Source organism: Salvia splendens, chromosome 21, assembly GCF_004379255.2.
Source record: "Salvia splendens isolate huo1 chromosome 21, SspV2, whole genome shotgun sequence".
Taxonomy (NCBI): Eukaryota; Viridiplantae; Streptophyta; class Magnoliopsida; order Lamiales; family Lamiaceae; genus Salvia; species Salvia splendens.
The window spans coordinates 24,872,294-24,887,989 of NC_056052.1; the positions used below are offsets into that span (position 1 = coordinate 24,872,294).

The 15,696-nt window shown below is 37.7% G+C and overlaps 3 protein-coding genes and 1 pseudogene across 4 annotated transcripts; 3 read left to right on the forward strand and 1 right to left on the reverse strand.

Annotated features, from left to right (window-relative positions):
• Positions 1–1,994: 1,994 nt before the first annotated feature.
• On the forward strand, positions 1,995–2,417 carry LOC121784418 (DNA damage-repair/toleration protein DRT100-like). The gene has a single exon (XM_042182558.1). The coding sequence runs from the start codon at positions 1,995–1,997 to the stop codon at positions 2,415–2,417; it is 423 nt and encodes a 140-aa protein (XP_042038492.1).
• LOC121784419 (LRR receptor-like serine/threonine-protein kinase SIK1) lies at positions 2,012–3,795 on the forward strand. Its single transcript, XM_042182559.1, has one exon. It carries the CDS (start codon positions 2,452–2,454, stop codon positions 3,793–3,795), a length of 1,344 nt encoding a protein of 447 aa, XP_042038493.1. The 5' UTR covers positions 2,012–2,451.
• Positions 3,796–6,508: 2,713 nt separating this feature from the next.
• LOC121784420 lies at positions 6,509–7,694 on the forward strand (annotated as a pseudogene).
• A 648-nt stretch (positions 7,695–8,342) lies between these two features.
• On the reverse strand, positions 8,343–11,693 carry LOC121783527 (protein tesmin/TSO1-like CXC 5). 2 transcript variants are annotated; one of them, XM_042181624.1, is made up of 9 exons: positions 11,521–11,693; positions 11,079–11,393; positions 10,792–10,896; positions 10,531–10,669; positions 9,958–10,254; positions 9,465–9,562; positions 9,282–9,376; positions 8,634–9,032; positions 8,343–8,559 (listed from the first exon to the last, which is right to left on the reverse strand). In XM_042181624.1, exons 2-9 carry the CDS (start codon positions 11,390–11,392, stop codon positions 8,531–8,533), a joined length of 1,476 nt encoding a protein of 491 aa, XP_042037558.1. In that variant the 5' UTR covers position 11,393; positions 11,521–11,693; the 3' UTR covers positions 8,343–8,530. The 2 variants fall into 2 exon arrangements, with proteins under 2 accessions (XP_042037558.1, XP_042037557.1); XM_042181623.1 differs by having other exon boundaries at positions 8,634–9,035.
• Between the last annotated feature and the right edge of the window lie 4,003 nt (positions 11,694–15,696).

A 15,696-nucleotide genomic window follows, 5' to 3' on the forward strand; every position in this document is an offset into this window, starting at 1 on the left:
GCATGCAGCCATTTACTAGGTAGTGGATGTCGTGGAGATCGTGGCGATCTTGCATGGGTCCACTATCCAGCATGAGTTAATGACTGCTTGACACCACTAAATAGATCGTGGGTGTAGTGGAGGTGGAAATCCTGCATGAGTCCACTATCTCCTAGTTCGGTCGAATACTGAGACCGAACTGCTGAATTATTGCCGAGCAGCTTTTGCCGATCTGAGAGTAGAGCTTGATGCCGACCTGAGAGCAGAGTTTGATTGGTTGGCTTTTACCGAGCTGTAGGCTGGGGCCGAACTCTTTGGTTGTGCCGAACTGAACTCTTTAGTCATGCCGGACTGATACTCTTTAGTCATGCCGAACTGATACTCTTTCTTGGGCTTTAGGCTGATGGGCTTTACTGCTGTTGGGCTTGTTTAGTACGTACTCCATCAGGTACATAGTGTAAAAGAGAGTGGGGTCCACATCATTAGTAGTGTAGTGTAATGATATAAGTTGTAAATAAGTGATGTGTAGGGATAATGTGTTTTTTTGAAGTTATATTTTTAATGTTTTTCTCTTTTGCTTTATAAATGATACTCCCTCCATCCCATAAAATATAAACTTTTGAAACGGTACGAGTTTTAATACAAAATTGGTAGTAAGATAGAGATAGAAAGGAAAGTGTATTAGTAGAAAATGAGTCTCGCCTCATTATAGAAAAAAAAATTCTTAAAAATGAAAAGTTTCTATTTTAAGGGGACGGGCTAAAAAGAAAATAAATTCTAATTTTGAAGGACGGAGAGAGTATATTAATATTAATTGAGTTACGATTTTTATATCATATTTTCTTTTAAATTATTTACATTTTAAATTCTAATTTATTCAAATTCTTAATTTTTGAAATATTACAGTTGAACTTCGATTAAAATAAATACATACGTATTCTTAACTAATTTATTTAATATTTTAAAGCTATATAATTAATATATTTTCCTTTTCTTTATAAATATTACAATTCATAGTTCATTTCACTATATCATGAAATAAAGTAAAATTTTAATATATGATATACAGATATTAATTTAATTTATTGTTTTTAATTTTAACAATTTCAAAATATTAATACTCATCTTTATGTTTGAGTCTTTATTTTTCATGTTGTTGATATGTAAGATATAATACATTGAATTGATTTTACGGTTGTATATATGGTCTATGGATAATTAGTCTTAATTGAATTTATCCAAAAACAGCTTTATGTTAGTTAGTCTATATAGGAGTATAAAATATAAGTATGGCAAAAAAACACAAGAGTAATATGGAATAAAAGCATTATATCAATTAATCATTTTCTTATTAGAAAATTTAGAATGTATTTGTGATTGCCCTATTTAGCAATTAAGCAATAATTATCACACGTTATTACATAATCAGCCTATAAATCGGTCAATATTTGGCATAGAAACATTATGTCAATTAATCATTTTCCTATCAAAAAATTTAGAATGTATTTGTGATTGCCCAATCCAAAGAAATAATTACCACGCGTTATTCCATAATTAGCTTATTAATCGATCAATATTTATCCATGGTGGAAGAGTTGAGGTTGCATACCTAAAAGCCAAACTTAATATAAAGTTGTGTATCAAATCACCTGGAGCTGGAATTTTCAAAATTTAACATCGGAATCATATAAATGTAACCGCCATATAAATTACATTCATAGATATTGAATTTCGTCATTTTGATTTATATATAGGTATAATAATGAACGATTTGTAATCAAACCCACAAAATTTAACATCAACAATAATGGGCGAAATTATATCAATGTAACCGCCATATACATTACAGATATTGAAAATTTGCATATAATTAATGTTACGTTACTTCAGATTTATCAAAATTATTATTATTATTATTATTATTAATACAATGTTACAAATTTTAGAAAAGTTATATGGAGTATTTATATATAGTTGTCTCTCAAATTACTTGGAGTACTATTTTCAAATTCTAAATGGCAAATCATCGAACCACATACCTCCTTGTCCTCCTCATTTTCCACTCCATTTTCCTCGAATCCCGAGCTTGCCACCCTACGGATAGAGAGGCTCTCCTCGATTTCAAGAGAAGAATCACTGCCGATCCCTCGAAATTGCTTGAGTCCTGGATTCCTGACAAAGATTGTTGCACTAGATGGGCGGGAATCGCGTGCGACACTTCAACGGGTCGAGTCCTGAATTTGACCTGTCCAGGGCGTGATTGGGACTCTGAAACGGGGCCCATAGACACCTCAATGTCTGGGACATTGTCACCGTTTATAGGGAATATATCTTCTCTTCAAGTTCTTGATTTGGGGAATCTAAAGGAGTTAAAGGGGCGCATCCCGTTTGAATTAGGCAAGCTTGCGCTACTTGTTTTTGGACTCAAATGGTCTTGAAGGGTTAATCCCGAGCTCCATTGAGGGGTTGAGTATGCTACAAATCCTCGTTCTTGGCAGGAACCATCTCACGGGCCCGATCCCCCAAAATCTTTTCAACAGATTGACATCTCTCTCAGAAGTCTCGCTGGAGTGGAACATGTTGTCTGGACCGATACCGGCCTCGATAGGAAAATTGGTGGAGCTAAGATACCTCAATTTGAACAACAACAAATTGAGCGGAAGAGTGCCTGAGTCCATCGGAAGGCTTCAAAACCTCCAAACACTGGACATGTCAGAAAACCAACTATCCGGGCCCATACCAAACTCAATTGGAAACCTATCCAATCTCACAAAATTCAATCTCGGCTACAATCGCCTCAGCGGAAGCATCCCACCGTCCATCGGAAACATGAAATCCCTCAAATCACTCGGGCTATCCGACAACGCACTCTCCGGCCCGATCCCTAACTCCATCGGCAAGCTACAGAGGGTTAAAAGTGTGTATATGAAAAACAACAATCTGAGGGGCAACATTCCCACAAGCATTGGCGACATGACTCTCCTGGAAGAAATACATCTCTCCAACAACAGCTTCACCGGCAAAATCCCAGCAACCCTATCCAGACTTGACAACTTACTCGACCTAGACCTATCCAAAAACGGGCTTTCCGGCCCGATCCCGCCCATCCGCAAACTCAATTACCTAGACCTTTCCTCCAACCCTCTATCCCTCCGCGCAATTCCTCCATGGCTACAACAACTTCCCCTCGTCACACTCAACCTCAGCCAGACGGGCCTCGTGGGGCAGCTGCCCGAGTGGCTATCCTCATCGACATTGTCGTCACTCGACCTCTCTGCCAACTCCCTCACCGGAGAACTCCCCGCCTGGATCGGAAACATCACAAGGCTATCGTTCTTCAGCCTCTCCAGAAACCAATTCAACTCATCATTCCTTCCTCAAATCCGTAACCTCTCTAAGCTTTTTCATCTTGATCTCTCACACAACAACTTTTCCGGAGGAATCGGAGAATTTGGCACTATGGCCTCTCTGTCTCATCTCATTCTCTCTCATAATCCGTTGCGAGGCAAGATTCCGGAATCTTTGGGGAAATTGGGGTATCTCTATGCACTGGAACTCCAAGGAAACGGTCTGTCTGGGGAGATTCCCAAGGAGCTGGCCGAGGCCAACAATCTGCGTATTGTTAAGCTGTCGGAAAACGGCTTGAGCGGGGAGATTCCAGAGGGAATCTTGAATATTGAGTTGCTCAAGGAGTTTGATGTTTCCAGGAATCGGTTGAGTGGGAAGATTCCGCACCATAAAATCAAGTTGCCTGCTTCGTCGTTTGCTGGGAATCCTGGTCTATGTGGAGACCCCCTTGCTCCCTGCAAAAACTAATAATACCTATTTTAATAAAATCAGACTATTTTTTCTCAATATTTTTCTTCTGAGGCTCCATTTGGTATCACATGATTGTGAATGCGGAATTGGAATTAGACCTTTTCATTCCAAATCCAATATTCAATACCGCAAAATATTTGGATTTGGAATTGAATTCCAATTTCAATTCCGCAATTTGAATTTAATATGATAAGTAGATCATTGAAATTTCAAGTAATAATGAAATTGCACTTTTACACACAACACTCGCACACACACCGCACTTGCACACACCCCTGCACCTACACACACAACACACACCTACACATTCCTGCACATACACACAGCAGCCCCTACACGCACACCTGCACACACACATAACACATACCGTCACACACACACTACATAATTTTTTTGAATTCAAATTATTATCAATTATCATTTTACCGAACAAATGATTTGGAATTAAATTCAATTTTGTAGAATTCTAATTCCAATTGAATTTCAATTTCAATTCTGTACACCGAACGGACCTGATAGAATTCTACAGTCTAGTAAATGTGTGTTGGCAATAATGACTAATGTATGTTTCAAGTGGTTAATTCGATCTGTTTTGAAAGCGATTCCATCTTAATTCCTTCTACCAAAAATTATAAGTAAGTAATAGATCATATCCACCACCATGTTCTGATTTCAATTAATATGGAGTACTTGTTTTGTTGCCAAAAATAAATTTATTATTTTCAAAGCGTGGATGTAAAAATATGTAGCGTGTTGGTACTAGAAGATATTACTTAGTAGTATTACAATATGAGGTCCCGTTACCAACATGTCACAGTCGCAACATAGTTGGCATCGTGGAGCTGTAATGACCTTGAGGTCACGGGTTCAAACCTCACCACTCACTGGGAGACTTATGACGACCTTAATGGGAGACTTATGACGACCTTAATCTGCAAACTCATTCAAGCAGGACCCGAATAGTAGGATTCAAACCAAAAAAATATGAGCTCCCGTTGATTGCAATAATAAGATACAAGTTGCATTTCAAACTTTTTTGGTAAATTTTGTTTAGTAGTAGTACTGTATATCTCAAAATATAAAATGCACTTGTTTTGTCTCTACTTATATTTTATTCATTTACTAGTTGCAAATATGCAATTGACAATCAATGATAGATTTGTTTTCAAATAAATCACTCCACTTATAATGAACTACTCCTTGTTTTAGTTAATGGTCTCACGATTTAATAACCATGACAAGTGCTAAAATATTGTGTATTTTATTTGGGCGGCTAAGTTATTATTGTTAATATAAGTTGAGTAAACACTTGTTAACTCAAACGGTGGCTGGTGGATTATGGGAGAGAGATTACATGTCAAAAGGAAAACACATCAATTTAGGTTTAAAGATAACCAAAAATTTAAGATTTTTAACTGAAAAAAAAAAGAATCAAAAAGCTTAGAAATATGCGTTTGTTGGGAGTCGAACCTGAGTCTATTGCTTGGAAGGCAATTATCCTAAAAGTTGGACTACAAACGCTTCATATTATAAGGGAATTAATTATTATTATTTATATATCTTGTAGTATTATTATTTATATATCTCTGCTTCTTTTTATTAATTTTATTATATTTTTATTCAGTATTTGATGAGTAATTTTGCATTAATCTAGCGATGAAATCCAAATATTTAGATACAAATATTATTTTTTTATCACACTTATTATTTGTAATCAAGATATGCATCTACATATATTCGAGACGATCTAAAACCAATCTATATTTTTTATTCTATCTGATTTGTAGATGCTACAATCAACTGTCCGTCATCAAACATTCAAACTTGGGCCATGAAGAAGAAGAAGAAATTATTAATTTTGTTTAATGGCAAAGCCCAATCGTTTAATTTAGGCCCAAATCAAACAAGTCATAATTGCAACACGCGAAAAATTATGTGGTTCATTAATTATGATCTTAATTTGTTTTGGTTTACTTACATGTGCATTATAAGTTATAAAACTAACATAAAATATGTTAATGGTAATAACTAGGAGTTATAGAGTTGTAATTACTTGGCTGGCCTAATTTCCACCAACATATATCTACTAGTATCTTATTTGATCTCGTAACAAAAATAGTTAATATTTCTGATGTTGACTTTTAAGTTACCAAGCAATATGCTTGCCCATCTAAAAATGTAAAATAATAATGGACTGAAATTATAAGCTGAGTACAATCACGTCACGCAATCTTGTAATTCTCAAAGCTAATTAGTGTGTGAACACACAAAAAAATAAATATACTACCTTCTACTATAAAGAAATGTTTAAAAAAATGTACTATAAAAATATCCTAATTAGTGTGTGAACAAACAAAAAAGAAATATGCTACCTTCTACTGTAAAGAAATGGTAAAAAAAAATGTACAAAAAATATCCTAATTACCGTGTGAACACACAAATAAGAAATATGATACCTTCTACTATATAGGAATGTTAAAACAAATGAACCTAATTAGTGTTTGAACAAACAAAAAAGAAATATGCTACCTTCTGCTATATATAAAGAAATGTTCAAAAATATCCTAATTAGCATGTGAAAACACGAAAAAGAAATATGCTACCTTCTACTATAAAGAAATGTACAAGAACGGGGAATACCTTCTACTATATATATGTGTGTATCATGTACGTATTGAAGTGTGAAAACATAGAGTTAAAATATTAGAAAATGCAAATTCATTTGGTGTTTGTAGTAGTTGTAGTCGTAGTTTCGCAGTTGGGTGATTCGATACAAGTGTTCAACATCAAGGACTACGGAGCAACGTTGAATGGTGACATCAGTAAGGTAACTAAACTACTTAAGGTTTTAACTTTTAATGAATCTCTAAATTATGCAATGCAGGCCTTGACGAAAGCATGGGATAATGCACTTGCATCAACAACGCCAAGTCAAGTCTTGATCCCTGAAGGAGATTGGAGGCTAAGCCAAGCCCTCTTGTCGGGGCGGAACAAGGCCCCGATCCATCTGAAGATCCAAGGCTACGTCAAAGCATACGCGGACCTAAACGAACTCCCTAACAAGGCCGGCCAGTGGATAACTATAAACTACGCGGACCACCTGACCATTTCGGGTCGACGGGCAGGGCCAACAAGCCTGGAAAGCAAACGACTGCAACAAAAACAAGACATGTCTGCACCTCCCTATCAACCTCAGCTTCAACTTCATCAACAACTCACTCATCCAAGACATCACCAGCAAGAACTGGCACGCCAACTGCATCTCCAGCCTCAACGTTACCTTCCAGCGCTTCACAGTCTCTGCCCCGGGAGACAGCGTCAACACGGACGGCCTCCACATCGCCCGGGGGCATGACATCAAGGTCTTCGACTCTTTCATAGGGACGGGGGACGAGCTGAGCAAAGTGCTCATCAAGAACGTGACATGTGGGCCCGGGCACGGGATCAGCATCGGGAGTCTGGGGAAGAACGTGAAGGAGAAGAGGGTGAATGGGATAAGGGTGGAGGGTTGCACCACGCAGAACGGGATAAGGATCAAAACGTGGCCCTCTGCGCCGGGCACAATCACCATCTCGGATCTCCACTTCATCAACCTCACCATGGTCAATGCGGGCAACCCCGTCGTTTTTGATCAACAGTACTGCCCATCGAACCTGTGCTCGCTGGAGAAACCGTCCCTCATACAGATCAGTGACGTCGAGATCAACAACGTGACAGGCACCAGCTCTACGCCGGATGTCATGTCATTTATCTGCAGCCAAGTCAAGCCGTGCCACAATATCAGGATCGGATTCATTCATCTGAAATACACTGGGAAAAAGCCCGCAAACACTACCACAAGATGCGAAAACATTAAACCCATCTTCTCCCACACGCAGAGTCCCCGTGTCTGCTAGCTACCTACATTACTTAATTTGTGGATTATTAGCTTCGTTTCATCCCCATATTTGTTCCTTCTTTCTTCACAATATAATTTGTTTTAACACTAATTTTACCATCCTTTTTTTGTTGTTCAATTACTTGTTTTATACGTCAAATTAATAATGACATGAGTTTTAAATTTTCAATAAATGATTCAAATTATGTGGAGCTTTTAAGAAATAGTACAAATAAGCATTTTAAATGCTGTTTTTTTAATAGTGATTGTGAATGTTGTGTAAATATACGTGGAGTAATATTTATGAACCTAAACAGAATATGGAGTACAATATTTATGAATAAAAAAAATAACCGCCCACGTTTGATAATTTTAGATTGTTTACAAAACAATTTTCAATATTTAAAATATGTGTCGTCGCTATTAAGACTATTGACAATGTATATAATTACAATTTCAGTTAAAAATAGAACAATACAAGGTGATTTGCGGATACAATATGTGAATCCGAAACGTGGAGATTGGTTGGTGAAGTTTCTCATTACTTCCCTTGCACAGTAGCACTGTCCAACTCAAATTTATTGTTCTTACACCTTTTAGTGAATAAAACCGCAAATGATTAATTGATATGATTATATCATACTATAAGAATATGGTCTTGTAAAAATTGAGAGAGAGAGAGAGGTCTATATTATCCAAAAAGATTGTATAAACATTTATAAATAGTATTGGTATAAAAATATGAAATCCTAGTCTAGGTAGCATTTACAGAACGATTCTTGCAGCATTACGGGCTCATCTGCCTTTCGATTATGTACTAGTCAATCACCGGCAACACATTTGCTCCATAGAACCCTAGGGGACTTCCGGCTTTTTTCTCGTTTCTGCAATGCACCAACAAAAAATTGAAGCCACAAGTGATGAGTCCATTGAGATACTTTTTGATTGAATTCATTACCTTCTATGGAGCCACAAGTAATGAGTCGATTGAGAAAACATCGAAGCTTGGTTAGAACAAGCTTTTCTTGTTCAACGTATAACTGGCCGGGGCAAAGTGCAGATGCTGATTCTGAGTTGGTCCTTGTATCAGATTCTGCGACGGTAGATGGAACATTATCCGCCATAAATGCTGCATCTCGTTCGTCACACATTAATGCAAGTGTTCCTGGAGACGAAGGTCTCCCATTTTGAATATCATAGCCATCACTTTCACGCAGCGAAGCTCTATCCCTACTTCTTGTGTTTTCTGGCAACTCCACAGCATTCTGTTGGTTTTGATGATCATTACTGTCTTCATAGTGCCCACACGAAGTTGCAGCCCTATTCACATCAATGCCACCCTCGATCATTTTTCGTTCTTCTGGGGAGGTAAATACAAAGTGACAGTCAAATTTAAGTTCGATATATATACAGTAACACAAGAATATGGTTCTTAGTGGTCAGCTAATCCATCAAAGATTGGAAACAGTGCCACAAGAATATGGTTCTCGGTGCCCTCTGGAATAAAAAAATTAGGTTGCAGATATTCTAGTCTTCATATCCAAAACGATCAGCGATTGGAAACTGTACAATGTACATTCTATAACTCTGAAGCGGTATAACATACCTGGAAGAGTCTTGGCTGCTTCTGTTGAAACTTCAACCAAATGTTTGCAGAAGTCATTGACATGTTGTAATTGGAGGATGCCACTTAAAGGAGACCTTCAACCATAGGAAGTAATTAAAAATTTTAGGCCAAGACACATGGTTACTCACAAGTTCATACACAACCACAAGGATCAAGATTTACCTGTACGAGGATTTAGAAAGTCCTAATTTAGTAGGGTCTGGTTTAGACGGCTGAACAAATGATGGCAAATATGAGGTTCCAGGTGTGAAGCAAGGTTCCTGACTACAAGGAAGATTTCATCAGATATCAACCAATCAGTTTATATAGAAAAATGAATTGATGAGATGACCTTAAAGTGTTCGTTCAGTATACATCAAAAGGATGATACATATTTGAGACCCTGCAATTTCTATATACCTCCATAATTAACACATGCTTGACTCATGGCTTTAGGAAAGTTGAAATTGCTAGTACATGAACTAAAAGACCAAAAGTTCTAAAGCTCGTCACTTCAGAAATGTAGGAATTTATAAGGTATACTGTGAACAGTTGTCTTTATAAAAGCTACATGCAACAAATTTGAGAGAGGAAACAGCAGAACCAGAGAACTAAAGGAAGTAGAGGGGGTAAGAAAATAGAAAAGCAGAAAATGAAAATAGTAATCAACAAGAACCTGGTGAGGTTCTGGAAGCCATTTAGTATTTTTTCCCCTAGGTGTCTCATCAAATGCAATTTTCTTCTTGCTTGGAGGTCCAATAGCTCCATTTATAGCTGTGTTGGCTTGCTGGATAAATTCCATTGAATCTGCTGAATGGTGATATAGACGAGCTTTCCTCTCTTCACATCCTTCAAAGTTTCTGCAGTCTACGCATTTACATTTGTCGGAACAAGGAATATTTGCCTGGAAGCACTCACAATACTTCTTGAGACAACCAGTTCTTTTACAATTGCATCCCCTACTCTGCTCTGCCTAAAATTCAATCAATCATATGAAATCATTCCTCTACAAATAATACAAATTTCAAGTCAGCTGAAGATATAAGCATGAATGACAATGGACATTTTCCGCATTTTTTAATGATTGGGGAGATTGTATACAGAGATAAATAGAAGAAAGAATAGGCAAAATAACAGCAATACATTCATCAAGATAATAAATCCCTTTAAGCAGAAGGTTAATGACAACTTGTGAACTATACTTTAATTTAAAAGGAGTCAACACAATATCATAGAATCATTTGCATACCCCATAAAAGGCATCGGGTTTTCTCTCTAAAACTGCACCAATTGCTTCCATCCGATCAGCCTCTTTCTCTTTTGTATTGTAACAATTGACGCAGTTACATCCATCACAGTATACTCCATTGGCAAAGCATTCACAATACCTATTTGTCATTACAATCAATCCCAAAGATCAAAACTGGTCCAACTACATACTAACAATTTTTTATACATTCACAGCCAAGCTAAATTCAAAGAAGCTATTCCGTTTTATACATATACTTACAGCTTCAAGCATCTTGAATTCTTACACCTGCATTGCTTCTGCTTCTTCGGAGTGCCACCATTCTGTTCCGGATTATGTTCTCGTGATGTCGGGGACTCCATTTTCCTAAAATGGATAACAAGATTTATTGAAAGTACTAATATCTATGTGTTAACAAGGAAGCGAATTGCTAAATTTCAAGCAACGGTTATCGCATTGTAAATAGGATGCAAGAAAAGAAAAGGCTAATTCAGTTGACAAAAGCACAAATGATCCAAAATCAACAAACATAAAAATCGAAGCCATACATCAATGGCTGCAATGCACGCTTAGGCACATGCACCGGCTCCCCCACCGGCGCTACTGGAGGCGATTGTGGTAGCTCCGCCATTCGATGCAATTCTCGATGCGGCAACTTTGGAGGCATCACCATCTTTCGCGGCGGAAATTTCGTTCGCGCCAACTGGCGCGTCGCCGACTGCGCATGCTTCGAATTCGCCTCCTCCAGCCACTTTGGCTGCGAATCTCCCTTGACATTAGCATTCGCCGCCGCAGCCGTGAAATTAACCGCGAAATCAAGCTGCCTCATCACCGGCGCCGCTTCTCCTTCTCTCTGCTCCATGCTTGATTCAGGAAAAATCACTTACAGTCTTTAGACATCAAGCATTATTATATAGATTTAACGCTCATCTTCAGCAACAAAAACAAGACACAAATTCAAATCTTTTTTTCTCTAAAAACACAAATCACCTCCTCGTATCGTGAGATTTAGCACTTAGAGACGATGCAGGTTGGAATCTTGTGCGCTTTTCTACGACAACTGAATCTTCTTGATTTTCCGCAAAAGGCAGCTAATAAATAGGTTTGAATCTTTGAGGGAGAACGAGGTTTGGGGATTTTTTTAGAGAGAGAAAGTAGAGGAGTTTCACTGAGCTGTGGGTTTGGATTCTATTCAAATCTTTGAAATTTCAATTTTTGAGAATCTACGGTCAAGATGAAGGTAGGGTTTGGATTGACGGCTGAGATTCACACCCCTTTTCACCTGTGACTTTCCATCCAATTCCTTGGCGGTGTCAAATTTAAACTTTAAAAAATAAAGAGCCAATTATCAAGGTTCATTCCATAATTTTAAAATGAACTAAAAATCATGAAATTTAGATATATTTTCAATATTTCTATAATGAAAAATTCTGTTTGCATACGTATAACATATTCGTTGTATTTTCTTAAACGATGTCGTTTTCCTTATGAATTGAGAACATTGTTTATTTTATAATTGGTGTCGTACAGATATGATTTTTTCGCCTTTCATATTATACACTTTCAAGAAAAATTTCATCACAGAGTAATCGAGAATAAATCTACATTTTATGATTTTGTTGGTAGTGGAGATTTTTTTAAAGTTGCAATTGAACTAATTCATTAGTAGCATTAACAGCTCTGATGCACAATTTATTTAATTATTCATCATAGCATTAATCACATTGATGAATACTTCGTTACAGTTATGAATCTTAGATTGGAGAAGTAAAGTATTTGATACAAATAATGAAATAGACATCTACTCGACTGAAATTGGAGGGAAAGGAGAGAACGGAACCGGAGAGGCGTTTGTTTAAAGCTTAGTCAAAGAGGGCAAAGGAAAAGGAATTAGAACTACATCGAGACATGAATTTTGGCGCTAAAGCAGGTATAATAGGGTGCGGATGCAAAAAGATGCACCTTGACACGTGGCTTCATGTCATTGGTGAGATTGTCCAGATAGGTTGCATGAGACGAAACTTTAACAAGAAGTGGGCCTGTTGGGCCCACTGTTGTCTTTTTATTGCAGGATTTTAAAAATTTGAAAATCGAGGCTCATTTTCAATAATTAATGGAGTACTAGTGTGACTGCCAACGTCCCAAATCCCTACAATAAAAATAAAAATATGTGCAATGATAAAAATAATATTATATTCATTCCGTCCCAAGATAGCTGAGCCAAATTTTTTTACACTAGATTTAAGAAAATGAGATTTTGTCAGTAAAGTGAAAAGTGAATAAAGTGAGAGAGTTAATAAAGTAGAGAGAAAAATTAAGAGAGAGAACGCCAAAAAATGAAATAACTCACTTATCTTAATTATTTTTAATTATTTATAATCTGTCACACAAATTTTGCCATTCCTCCATTTCTAATACACTATATAATAAAATGTGACCCTTTATCCTCTCACACTATATTTAATTTGATTAGATTTAATTTATAGTACTACTAACTTTTTTATAATTATATTTTGATTTTTGTTGTCAACTGCTCTGACCAAGATATAACTATAAGTAAGAAAATACTATACGTGCAATAGAAGAGCCTGAAAGAAAATTATTAAGTGTTAACACTACAATGTAAAATGTATATATTCTGTTTATAGAGTACTATGTTCAGGTTTAAAATGTGAAAAAATATATTAATTCAGTGTACATATTCACGTAAATGTGAATATGTAATTTCATTTATAATTTAGTAATATACATTATCTCATATTTTCATATTGTGTAAAATGTGTTACAATGAATATGTAATTTCATTTATAATTTAGGAGTAATATACTTTATCTCATATTTTCATATTGTGTAAAATGTGTTTACATCTTAACCCTTTTATATAAACAAAAAGGATTAAGAGATAAATTTCACATCAAATTAAAGTACTGGGGAAAATAAAAGGAGTTTGTGTGACGACAATCAATTACTATAATATAGTACTCCCTCCGTCCCGCGTTACTTGAACGTTTCCTTTTCGCCATGGAGATTAAAGAATGAGTGATAGACAAAGTCAAATATTACGTCTGTAGGTGATAATTTTTACTAAAAATGGGAAGAGTGCAAATAACTTGGGACGCCCAAAAAGAAAATAAGTGCAAATAACACGGGACGGAGGGAGTACATGAATATGGGTCTATTCAATATGTAGCATTCACACAGAGTGCAATGTGATATTGTGGTTTAACTTTTTATTATTATAATATTTATGGTTCACTATTTTATCCATATAATTATTCACAATACAATACATGCGTTACTACGAATTAGTGGGAATAACGTTCATGGGAGAGGTTGAAATTTCTTATTGTTAGCCTGTTGTTCAATTATTGTGAACTAAAAAAATGAAATTTAATTAAGTAGGTTCAAATGTTTGGAGGTGTCATTTTTTTCAAGTGTAGTAAATTTTAAACGATTTCAATGATGGGGTACGAACTAAACAAGCCCAAGGAAGAGTATGAGTTCGGCATTACCAAAGAGTTCGGCCTCAGCCTACAGCTCGGTAAAAGCCAACCAATCAAGCTCTGCTCTCAGGTCGGCATCAAGCTCTACTCTCAGATCGGCAACCAAAGCAGTTCGGTCTCAGTATTCGACCGAACAAGGAGTTAGTGGACCCATGCAGGATTTCCACAACTTCCAACACACCCACTACCACGTGGCGTCAACTCAGGCCACGATCTTAGGCCATGACCTACACGACATCCACGACCTAGAGTGATGATGTAAGCCACGATCTTAGTCCAATGTATAAATAGAACTTAGATCTGGTAGAAAAGGGTTAGAATCTCTCTAGAGAAATAATCATATAGCAAGTCTGTGTTGTAAGCTGTAATTGGCAGATCAAGCAATACAAACCTGCCCCCATTTCTCCCCGTGGACGTAGATTTACCTCAGTAAATCGAACCACGTAAAATTCTCTGTGTCGTGATTTATTTTTACGAGCATTTATCATCATCAAAAATTCGCGGAATCATCACTGGCGCCGTCTGTGGGAAGCAGAGAACAAAATTTGTGATAAAGCGAATTTTTGATCCATTTTTTCCACCCAAAAAATGCATACCAGATCGCAGAGTACCCGTATTCCTGCCCGTGAGAACCAGGAGGAAGCCAATCCATCCCATAGGTCGGGAAAACAGCCTAGGGATAAATCCACCACCAGTTCTCATGGTGGAGGAACAAGCCGCTCCAAAAGCCGTCACACCGAGTCTTCCCAGCAGCCCGATTTGAACGAGGCTGTCAAGCTGTTTTTGGCGGAAAAGCAGGAGGAATTCTTAACCTTCCTGCAAAAAAGCCAAAAGCAGCCGGGGACAAAAACGGCAGATTCTCCCTCTCCCTCCATACGAGACAGTCACTACCGCAGTAGTGTCATGTCTTCCAGAAGAAAGAATCCTCGGTACCGGAATCACAGGAGAACTCCATCTCCTCCATACCGAAGAAATGTCGGGTTCGCCATGTACGGAGTATTGAGGACTCCGTTCTCGGACGATATTACCCGAACTCCCCTTCCACAGAACTACCGAACTCCGTCGATAACCTATGACGGACTCGTGGATCCTCATGACTTCCTGGGACGCTATCAGTATAACATGGCGAACCAGGGTCTCAACGAGGTCCACATGTGCAAGCTGTTTCCCGAGCTGCTCATCGGGAACGCCAGAAGGTGGTTCGACAGCCTTCCTCAAGGCAGCATTAGATCCTACCGAGATCTGATGGATGCTTTCCACAGGAGGTTCTTTCAGAAAGCGGAAGCCCGAAATACTTCGGCCCAGCTGCTTTCCATACGTCAAGGTCGCGACGAAAAGATCAGCGACTTCCTGACGAGATTCCATAAGGAATGCCTACAGGTAGATAATCTCAATGATCTACTTGTCATTTCGGCATTCCAAAATGGAATCCTGCCCGGAGCTCTCTACAGAAAGCTCGTGGAGTGCGGTCCGCAAACAGCTCAAGAGATGTGGGACCTTGCGGACAAGTTTTCTCGTGCCGATGAGGCAGACCGTCGAAAACGGTCTTTAGACAGCTCATCTAGAGAAGACAAAAAGAAGCCCGGTCATAGCGATCAGAGGCATCCTCGCCGAACACCTTCTCCACTAAAGGAGAGATAGCGGTCATCCGAGGTGATCGAAA